Below are 11,859 nucleotides of genomic sequence, written 5' to 3' on the forward strand. Positions count from 1 at the left end.
TAACCCCTAATCCCTGAACACTAACCCGAACATTGACCCTAATCCTCCCCTAATCCTACCCTAACCATAACCCCTAACCCCTTAACACTAACCCTAACATTGACCCTAATCCTCCCCTAATCCTACCCTAACCATAACCCCTAACCTTAACCCCTAACCCTAACTGCTAACCCTAAATTCTGAACCCTATCCCCTAGCCCTAACGCTAACCCCTAACCCCTAACTCCTAACCCCTAACCCTAAACTCTAACGCTAACCCTAAGCCCTAACCCTAAACCCTAACCCCTACCCCCAACCCCTAACATTCACCCTAACCCCAAACCCCTTGCCCTAACCCCTTCCTCTAACCTCTTACCCTACCCCCTAACCTTCACCCAAACCCAAACACAATTTTGTACAAAAACGGCAATTTGCTTTTTGGTCAAAAAAGGTGTGCCGATTTTCTGAGTTGAAAAATGTATCGTGACATTTTTAATTTTGTACATAATATGTAGAATACTACAGCAAACACAATGGAGGAATGCACTTGTTGTTGAAAAATAAAGCTATGAGAATTTGGCTCATTTTGACCATAAACAGCAGAGGTTAGTATTTCGGGTTTTTTTTTTTGGGACGTGAACATTTAATCGTAACATTTTCCACTTTTAATCTAATACATAGCATACTAATGGTAAATACAATGGATGAATTAACTTTTGTCCAAAAATAAGGCTATGGCGTGTTACGTGTGCCCTCTGGTGGACAAGTACAGCACCACAAGTCAAGATTCAGTACCACAATCATTCAATCCGTGGTTACGTCTGCCATCTGGTGGACATTTGCAGTACCACAAGCATTAAATTCGTGGTTACGTCTATGTGGTGGACATGTGCAGTGTAGGCCAACACAGTACGCCAGCAGTTGCCGCGTAGTTGTGAGTCGCTGGTGCTGCGGCGTCCTGGCGTTAGTCCCAAGCGGGTTGGCTGCAATGAAGCCGTGAAGACGCCGCACAGTGCCACTGCTGCTGTCACCGCGCCAGGCACTGCAGTTGTACCAAGTGACCACACGGTGGCGCTACAGCACCATGCTGGTTCAGTTATTGAAGCGAGTTTCCATGTTGGTTAGGTTATTTAGCGAGTGTCCATGTTGGTCAAGTTATTTAGTGAGTGTCCATGATGGTTAGGTTATTTAGCTAGTGTCCATGTTGGTTAGGTAACCCTGGTGGTACGCGAGGCCACTACATGGGGTCCAGAGAAATATAAAAATGATCACATCCTCACCAAGGAAATTTACAATTTCAAATAACTAGTAACATGTCGTGGTCCGTAAAATGTTTGGCTATTGTAAAGGGGTCCACAAACTCGAAAAGGTCTTGTGAACCGCTGGTCTAGACTATTAATTGCATTGACAATGGGCAGGCACCATTAGGAGTAAACCGTTTATTTGTTTTTTCCACATTATGATCCTCCTGAACTAATGCACTTTCAAAATAATAAAAAAAACCTAATGCGATACAGAAACCACAATAAAACGAAGTCCATTACGCCCACGTGTGACAGGATGACGCAGTGGCAACACTTGGACCCTCTAAACAAGGGCCAGGGTTCAACTACGGACTCCAATCGGCCACCTTACAATTTCGAGTTTATATTTTCTTCCCCCGTTCCTCGTGGGTTTCTTCCAGTTTCAAACCAAATCTAAAAACCGTACAATGTAACTGCCATTGGCCAAAATGTATGCCCATTGGGATTATTTTATACCTACGTGACTTTACCGAAAGAACCAAAGAGTATAAAATGTGAACTGTTTACCTATATAGGTTGGAAGTGAAGACATACATGTATGTAATTGTGTCATAAAATAATCAATTAGTTGCAAACACGTTTGCAAGAAAGTGGGCAATGATTCACCGACCATGAGTCATAAGCAGCAAATAATTCAAACCTGCAATACGTGAACAAGTGAGGTTAATCAGCATTCTGGATAATCTGCCCACGGGTAAAAGAAAGTAGCTGTACCTAGTAATTATGCGAATTTAATATTTTATGGAATTCTAGCAACAGCTGCACTTGAGAAATAATAACACATTACAAAGTCAAGTGCTCAATGTTCATGACATACGACATTCCCCAGGAGCATTTATTCCACAAACAGCAGCAGGAATGTTCATACCTACATTCACATTTCTGATGGGTAGTCGAGACAAACATATAACCAACATTACCAGTGAGTGAATTTAATTTCATCATGCATACGAGTGCTTAAAACAAACATGACAGGATTTGTTTTTACATTCAAATAAATTCAAATTATACACAGTAGTGAACTGGAATCTATTCTAGACTATAAAGGAATCTTCTGTTTCTGTGACTTAACCATTCACACACGAGAGGTTATTGTGTCAGTGTTAAACGCAGAATCCAAATTTATTCAGCTTTACCCTTATTACCACTCTCAACCCACTCCTGCAAGAGATAATGGATCTCAATTGTTCTAAAACTACGAGTAAAACTACTATACAAACTCATCTTGCGCAAAATCAATAAAAAACACTTTTGTTTGTATAAAGGAACTAAAGTTTACTCAAGATTGTGACACCACTCTATTTCAGGTTGTGCGTATGAGCAAATATACTTTGAAAGTTACTTCAATACTTTGTGGTTCTAATTTTGTCAGCTGAAGTCACGGCAATATCTGACATCGACTCATCAACACGTAAACAGAAATACACATGCAGTTGAAGGAATAAATTAACCACATTTTATTTCGATTAAAATTTTATTTTTACATTTTATTTGCCTTGGATGCCATAAAATGCAATAAACCAAAACCTCCGTCAACGAAACACAAGATCCATGAATTTTATAAAGCCTCTCACTTCCAATTCAACTCTCCTCCAGTCTCGGTTTCGGTATGGTTGAAGAAAGAAAAAGATCCAACTTCCAGCCCAACTGGGCAAATGTGTCGAGAGCAAAACAAACAAGGGTTAAAAAAACTTAGGAGGTGAGCGATGATGAGGGGGGTAGATGTGGCATCAGCGCTCGTTTTGCTGCTGAGTGCCCTGGGCCTCGCTGGACGCGCCCCGTCGCTCCTGCTGGTTCGACGCCAGCAGCTCCCGGAGACGAGCATTCAAGGAGTCGTTCCGCTCCTCCAGCTGGTCCAGGAAGGAGCTGATTTGGTCAAGCGCGGAGTTCAGATCTTGGTACTCTGCACATAAAAAGACAATTCTAATCGAGCACATTTGACATTTGCGCCATTGACACATAAGAGAAAGGCGCTATTTTTCACAGGCTATTATAGTCTGCAGTGGTTTCACAGAAGCGGGAATATTGTGACGTGCCTTTACTCAATCAGGCAATTTGCTGTGTAATTTGCAACTTTGGCAAGATTCGGGTTGTTACGCCAACACACATGGCCTACTCTTTTTTCATGTAACATCATAAGATATTTAACCTCCACCGTCAAGCAGACTGCACGTAATTCTGGTCAACACATCTGCAGTATTAACCAGAGAAGCCACTATGATGGAACCGCAAATCTCTGCAACAAGCGGCAAATGCCTACTGCTCAGCCATGTCTTAAATATAAAGATACCCCCGTTTATAACCTTTACCAGACTGTTCGTGCCAGGTGCTGTGTTAAGCACCTATTAAGGCTGGCACGATAAAGTGGAGGCAGGAGAGAAGACTGGGGGAAGGGGATAAAATGGCTCATAGCACACCTCTAACTCCCTCATGTTGATTTTTACACACAGCACTTAGTAATTATGGAAGGTAGAGTCAAAATGTAAATGGCACAAAACCTGTTCAGATACCGATTTTCCACAAATTTTGGCCCTGGCCGAAAATGTTACTGCATACTGCATACGCACACGTATACAACACACACAACCCGTGTACAACACACACAGTGTACATCTGCCTTCACAATACGCTGACACAAAACACTGTCAGCACACCCATAAACCAGTAACTTGGAGGCGAAGCTGGTCGATCTTTTAAGTTATTTTGTATGTGAGAAGTTACCAATGGGTTTGACAAAGGTTTGGTTTGTTTGGTGTTAACAATACGCTAAATCATGTGAAGTGTTGGTATATGATTTTGTGTGTTAACCGAGCTGCCGTGATCTGGCAAATTGTAGAAAGGGATTGCAAGGTGTGGTGAAATCAACGACTTTGTCCACGTCTCGATCTTGATTTTCAAGCATAGAACAGGTGTTGTAAGCTGCTACTGAGCAATTGAATCAGCAGGGGGCAATGCAAGAACATCCATGGCTGAGTGGTACATTTATGCTACAACTTGTCCTCCCTACCTGACTAACGCGGTAAAGTGTGGTGAAATAACAGTCATAACCTGTAGGGCGTGGGGAGGCCGACATAGACCAGTAGACTGACAAAACAGCCAAACATGTATATGATTTTGTGAGTACGGAAGGTCCGAGTGATTGTACTATATAAACTGGTCTCTGAAGAAAAATACTGCCCAAACTTTAATTTACATATGGGGAAGCCCACCCTGGCGACACTGTGTGTACGAGTACATTACCAGTGTTCTTCACTGCAAGGCCTGTGGGCCACTGACAGCCCCTGGTGGCCTTGAGTGCGGCCCTGACGTGCGGCCCCCATAATATACAAATGTGAAAACACCCAATGATGCTGTCAAAACTGATGGTTTCAAATGTGTGGTGGCCCTCATACTAATGTTTTATTGGCAAAAGTGGCTTCCCTCTAAATATTTGTGAAGAACACTGCATTACCAGAATACTGCATCCCACCTTCCATGTTATTCAAAAATGTAACACGGCATGAATTCTAACAAATGTGTGGAATAACTAAACTTTTAACAGCACAGGCGTCCCTTTTTCTTACATGACAGCTCAACAGCTCTAGTCAAAATTTCAAAATCAATATGGGGGTGGGAAGGGGGGACTGGAGTAGTGCTACTGTGGATAGCAACACTTCACAATCCCCACAACTGATTCGGTATGGGGAGGCCTTCATTCAGCGGGATATTTCAAAGGGCTGTGCATTACTTATAGTTTTAGAAAATATGGCTTATTAATTAATAAGTCAATGGTTTGTTACACAAAACCTAGTGTGCCATTGCAATCACAGCATGGACAAAAAAGACAGTTTGTCTAAGCCCATGGCATTTTAACGATAATATACAGCCCCTTTTAGAATCTACTGCGGGATGAAGGTATTAACTTGGGTTTCCAAATGAATACATAATGAGGTCGCACTCATTACACACAACGTGCTGGCCACAAATGAACCACAAATCCTTGCTGTAGTCAAGGAGCATAAACCATTACAAGTGAACTCTAGTCATCCTCACAGCAGCTAACCATCGAACAAATATGGTTGCCACATCGCGTTCTTTCAGTTGCACTTCTGCGGCCGTCTGGAATGCTCTTCCTTCCGATATTAGGAAGCCACTGGAGCTACGCACTTCTAAATATATATTGAAAACTTATTTCTTTAGAACTGATTTTTGTGTTTCGTTTGTTATCCTTCCCCCGCACCTCTGAGAAACATGGTTGGCTATGTACGGTGCGAAAGAAGTTAAACATACATAAAAACCCCATACCACGTCAGTCATGGTGGTTGTTTGATCATATTTCACACTGGTCAGTGCGGGTCAGTGAAGGGAAAAGGCAGACCCAGGACCAGTTCAGAAATCACTTGCCAATGATGTCCTCCATGTCCAATTGTCCAAATGCTAAGCAAACACAGTCATACAACTTTATTTCTAGCAGGCAATTTAAAATAGGTACAGAATATGGTAGAGTTTTCCTTGCACACATACATAGCTTCATGTTTTGAGTAATTCTAGGGACACTTGGTAATTACACCGATTGACAATTCTATACGAAGAAAACAGGAAAAAATCCCTCAAATCCCACACACAATGACACGAACCAGGCATAGCTTTGATTTAATAATGTTCCTATAGCCTCACTTTCTTATTGTCCCAGGATTAGTCATCAACTTTCCAGTTTCAATTCAAGAATTGTAAACTTTCAATTACACTGTCATTTATTAAGGTTAATACCACATAGAACTACAAACGTGGCATCCACACAACACAGCGCTCTGCTAAAAAAATATGGTAATGACCACATAAAATGTAGGCATCAATATTTCAAGCCCTTAAGATTGTTAATTCCTGCTGACATCCAATTAACATTATCGTATCACTCAATTATCCTTATTCGGCACCCCTGATGTAGGAATGCTGCCAACACCAAAATAATCTGCTCCCTGTCACCTGTAGTTCCATGATGCCAGTGTTGGAATCATAATAACCAACTCCTTAAGTCCAGTTTGATATCCAAATAACCTCAACATGCACTTGGTAAATCAACTCCACCACTAACTCTGGAGTTAAAACTTATAAAGTACGCATCCCTTGGTCAATCCATTGCTGGATGAAGGCGGCTCCAAACCATGTCGGTCATGGAAAATGTTTGACCATACTTCATACTGGGTTGACGAATGGCACGGGGAGGAGAGAATTGTTTCTGATATTACTCACCACTGATGTTGACCGTGGCAGGGAATCAAACTCAGGTTGCTTGGTTTATAGCACAGTGCGCTTACCACAGCACTGCATGCTCCACCCCTTAAAATAATGTAACCCCCGTAAAACAAGATATATTAACATTTTGACTTAAAACTTTCGTGACTGAAATTCATATTCTTTGTTTCTTTCGGTAAAGTCATGTAGATAGAAAAAAAAGAAAGTTAATATTTTTTTTTCTATCTACATGACTTTACCGAAAGAACCAAATTATATATATTAACATGTTGTGAATTTCCAGTCACAATGCATTGAATGAAAATAAAAGGATGTTTATTTTTTATTTGAATTAGTGGATACATTTTTACTGTTTATAATTGTAAACCCCGTGACTGAAAGTGATGAAAATGAGAAAAAAATGTAGCACTGTAAACAACTCTTTCTGCTTGAATGTAATCAAACTCATATCTCGAGCAGCAGTTCCCAACCTATGATAATAAACAAAATAATACAAATCCTAATAAAAATCCTCATATAGCAAATGTACGATTTGAAATAACTAGTAGCATGTGGTGGTCCGGGAAATGTTTGGAGGTTGAAAAGGGGTCTGCACACTCTAAAAGGTTAGGAACCGCTGATTTGGAGGTAGGTTTTTACCCTTTTAAACTGGTACAAAACTGACACCTTTATTCAAGGCATCATGTTTGCAATAACCACAACACAAGTAGTAAAAAAAAGCAAACAAAAAGAAGCAACTCTGATAATGATAATAATATGCACTGTCCTTGAATTTGATTGGTCCACACCCGAGACGGCTTTCTTTAGAGCCTAGTCCCCATTGGTGTTGGACCAGATGACACCAGAAGGCGTACAACTCAAACACAGTGCAATATCAGTCTTGAGAGCTCGGGGTAAGCATTCTCATAGTGAGACTTATTTCGTTCGAAGTAGTGCATTGCACGATAATGGCTGAATCGCCGAATAACCACTCGGAGCTAAAGTGGTAAAGCAGTGGAGATTCTGAAAGAAAATGTTAAGTTTTGCGGTTGTTGAATAATATCGAGCCGAGACATACGGAAAGTGCTATTAAAGAGACTCAAACGGAGTACGATAATCTATAATAAAAGTGTTTTTGCTTGCTTGGATTGCGTAAATGTGTCCTTAAACCCGCCACCGTCCGACAGCCAATTAGTAAGATGTGTCACGTAAACAAACCGTGCCAATTATTGACGACTCCAACACACCGGTGTATTGGTGGCGAAAGGCTACGTGTTAAACCGAGAGACGTTCACATTGTACCGAACTGTGTGCTACAAAGTCGCGTGCCGTGGATGACAAGAGCGAAACAAAAAGTAACTGTAAAACAGCAAGCTCGTGAATAATGATCACAGTGAAGATACGGCTGTACAGTCGGATGTTGAAGAAAGGTCATCATCTAAACGTCGTCAAGGTTTTACCACACCTGGCAAGTCACCAGTTGCATCCTCTGCTCGAGGCAGTGCGACGACTGCACATTAACCAGCACAGAGGAGGAGGATGCCGTGTCACCTTCTCAACGCGAGCGTGAGACCATCTGCAACAGACTAAGGCCGACTGACGGCCTTTGTTGCATTGTTTGCCTTATTATAAGCATCACATTGCACACGCCTTAACTTAGGCAATTTTTTATAGCCTTTTGTGATAATTTGTATTCTATGGACCGAGTGTCAGTTGTATATTCAATATCTGGTACTCCGATCTTTAATGAGATGTTTGTACTGTATTTGAAAAATAGAAAACTGTCTGTGTGGTTAAGTGTGTCAAATCCATCCGTTACATGCGGGATATCTAAGAATGTTTATAAGGTTGGCTTCTGTCATTGTGTATAACGAATCAATCATATCCTAGGGCCTAGAGCCCTAGACAAATCAAATATTAATATAAATAACAGATACCTTCCAGAACGAATAGAGTCCCCCCTCAATATGAGTGGAGGCATCAACAGTGAACAGTAACGAATGGTTCTCAGCGATATAAGTTTCATTTCAGTTTAATTTATGAGGTATAACCCTGTGAGCCATGCGACTCTTGACTTGGGTGCAACCGCAACAAACAAAAACATTAACAAGAAACATCTTAAAGTGATTACGCGCAACAGAAAAATCCAGGAAAAAACAGCAAAGTCTTCCAGAAAAAACAACGTATATCAACGCTTCAAACAATAACAACCATAAGACAATTTAGATTAAAGCTATCAGGCTAACTCTTAACTACAACAAACATGGCTAAACCAACACGTTTTAAAAATCACCAAAATAAAGCTATAAAAACAATGTAACAGTGATCATCGGAACTGTGATTCAAATGTAACAATAAACGATATATACATAACATGTACCACCTAACTTTGCAGCCATAGCTGGCTGCATGAGTCACTCCATAACAGCAGAAGTATCAGTAGCAGTATCAACAATGTTCAATGCACCTTTAAAGATCAGCACACGATAATCAAAACTCTTAATCATATTTTGCAGCGGTCATCCGGAACGATACATTTGACTTCAGGCCACTCTGAATAGCAGTGGTAGCTCGGGGTGTACAGCTCCTCTGACACGGAGGCGGCGACTGACCGGCGGTGAGTGACTGGGCTGAACAACAACAACACTGCCACAAGGCCGTGTGGGCTGATGGGATGCGTCAACATGTATTGTATCTTCATCTGATGCGAACAGATAAGGAAAGGGCGACGGGGAGTGCGTCGTCCGCTTAACACAAGGGTGGCAAGTGCTTTAATGACTTCCCGATACATTCTCCAGCGCACCGCTGACGGGCAACTGCGGTCGCGTGAAGAGGAAAACGCCGTGGAACTGGCCGCTTATGCGCTCTACGAAATGCAACGGGTGGTGGGAACCGAGCCAGGGCGGTCGCGGCGAACGCGCGGCCGCGTTTCCTAGAGGGGGGGGGGGTGGAGGAGGAATTGTCCCGCTCGACGTTGTGGCCGCGTATCACGACCGCAGAGCCGCGCCGCTCACCCTCGTCTCCCTCAAGCAGCGCGTCCTCGCTCGCGTCCTCGCTCGCGATGGAACTCGGCTCCCCGTTGGGCCCGGCCATTGCTGCTCGTGACAGTAACGGGACCCGGAACCGGCAAGAGGAGCAAACGGGACCCGGAACCGGCAAGGAGGTTCAATGGGATCCAGCAATAGGAGGCGATTGCAGTCTTTCTATTCAAACTCGCTATTTGCAATGAAATTGGTTTATGTGCGCGTGTTGGGCTTTTTGTCAGTCCACTGCTAGATGAGGGCCTCGCCATAATTTTCCTGAAATGGGGATTATTTTCCCATACTTCACCTGCGCTGGTCAGTGGATGAGACGATAGATCAAAGTCTTGTTAGTCTGAGCGAGTCCTCAACATGAGTGACCAATCAAAGAGTGAAGTTCACGGGAACGGTAACCACGGCAGGAGCGATAGACGAGTGGCAGGGAGGCGACTGACTGGAGTGAATCAGCGAGTGTTGTTTCATCACTCACACTGACTGAGAGATATACAACACAACTAAAACCTGTGTGCCAGATGTGTCCTACAGCAAACAAGGGGCGACTCGCAGGCGATGATGCGTCTCGCTGGTCATTTTGTAAAGATGTGACGGACTCAGTGCGTTTGAAATTTCAAGCACAATAATATTTTTAAGAAAATAAATGCAAATGCCGGGTCCAGTATATTTATTTAAGCACACAAAGCACGAAACAAATCACAACATCAGGCAGTACAATATAAAAACATACTGTATTACCAAAAAGTAAAAAACCCGAGTAATAATTTAATTAAATAAAGTTTGTAATCCCCAGTCTATAAAGTTATTATTAAATATAACATTACATATATTTAACATCTGTGCACCCACATTCCAGTGATAAAGATATATCAAGCGACACATGGTCATCTTAATGTTTATCAAATGCATATATGTATGCCAGTGCAATACAGTGCATAGTGTAGTTAAATAACTTATATATAAATAAAGGTAATAAATATCACAATTATCTGTAAGTATATATTGGTTTCGCAAAATAAGAAATCCTGCATTAATCCCTGATGATAGAGGTTCCTTTATTACCAAGGTATTAAAATTAAATAAAACATTCCAAAATGCGTAATATGTGCATGAGACCATGAGTCATCCTAAAGTTCCAAGGTTGCTGCAAACACGTGGATCAACTGGTCGTGCACAGTTATGAAATAGTTTTCAACTTCACATAAAAAAATGAAGCATCATGCATTGCCACGTTCTCAGAAGCCACCCTTAAATAGAATAAATTGTATCTAATCGCTGAATTTGTGAGAATTGCTCATCAACTTGCCAGTGGGCTAAATAATAATTGGTGCATCACTAATTGGTTGTATGACACTCATTTTTGGGCTCTGACAGGTGGTGGAGAGGGTCTAAATGACACAGATTTGGCCAGATCATTACATGGCCTAACCCAAAAATTACCTTATGATCTGTAACATTCGCTGCAAAAATCTATTACTTGTTAAGAATAAAACGTACTTGTCAAGGAAATAGCCACGTAACTGAAAGAGTTGAGCTGGCACGATTGAGTTTCAGGCTACCACCTGTGATTAAAGATGGTTCTCAATTGTAGCGAGTTGATAGTCTCAGCCAAGCCACAAATGACTGCACACACCACTCACTCTTTGAGAGTACTCTTTGATCACACGAATACCAGTCATCCTTGCAGTGGCGGCTTTTGGCTCGCCATCGAACAAAGAAGGTCACTGCATTGCGCACTTTCAGATGCGCTTCTGCGGCCGTCGGGAATTCTCTTCTGATATTAGGAAGCCGCGTGAGCTATGCACTTGTAAATATAGGTTTCAAAGAATTTATATTCTTTCGGTCTTTCGGTAAAGTCACGTAGAACAAAAAAAACTACGACGTTTCGATCGCAACACAAGCAATCGTCATCAGGAGTAAAAAAAAGAGAACGAATTTCTTTACAATTGCTTTTTGTGTTTAGTTTGTTGACCCAGGGTTTACGGTTAAGTGAAATCGGTTCCACATAAAGAACCAAAGGGTAAAAATAATTTGTTTCCCTGATTGTAAAAAGGGCTACAGTGTGAATGGGTTTTTTTGTAATTGGTAATGTCCTGCATACATTAATGAGCGATCAGCTGCTAAAATCAAAGCGATTAGCTTATGTAAACTGGCTCATCTGTGAAAACACCATCAGACCACTTAGTACATGTAATCTCTACCAAGCCGGGCTCCAGCTGTGGGGCTGGAAGATGGCAATATAGCTGTGTTGTGTGAGGGACCACTATAACCGTGATATACACTGCCAAGGAGGGTGAACTTGGGTGGAGACCAAAGTGATATTGTGT

General features: G+C 41.8%; 1 protein-coding gene across 1 annotated transcript; it reads right to left on the bottom strand.

Annotated features, from left to right (window-relative positions):
* Nucleotides 1-2,082: 2,082 nt before the first annotated feature.
* Nucleotides 2,083-9,681, bottom strand: BBLN (bublin coiled coil protein). The gene is made up of 2 exons (XM_078616106.1): nt 9,512-9,681; nt 2,083-3,186 (listed from the first exon to the last, which is right to left on the bottom strand). Exons 1-2 carry the CDS (start codon nt 9,588-9,590, stop codon nt 3,014-3,016), a joined length of 252 nt encoding a protein of 83 aa, XP_078472232.1. The 5' UTR covers nt 9,591-9,681; the 3' UTR covers nt 2,083-3,013.
* Nucleotides 9,682-11,859: the final 2,178 nt, after the last annotated feature.

Source organism: Lampetra planeri, chromosome 49 (genome assembly GCF_965212315.1).
Source record: "Lampetra planeri chromosome 49, kcLamPlan1.2.h2, whole genome shotgun sequence".
Classification (NCBI taxonomy): Eukaryota; Metazoa; Chordata; class Hyperoartia; order Petromyzontiformes; family Petromyzontidae; genus Lampetra; species Lampetra planeri.

What these genes read in the sequence shown, in the direction of transcription:
- BBLN (XM_078616106.1), bottom strand. Translation starts at nt 9,590, where the DNA reads ATGGCCGGGCCCAACGGGGAGCCGAGTTCCATCGCGAGCGAGGACGCG. An exon ending in GCTGCTTGAGGGAGACGAGG is followed by an intron (nt 3,187 to 9,511) that starts GTGAGCGGCGCG and finishes TTTTATGTGCAG; the next exon opens with AGTACCAAGATCTGAACTCC.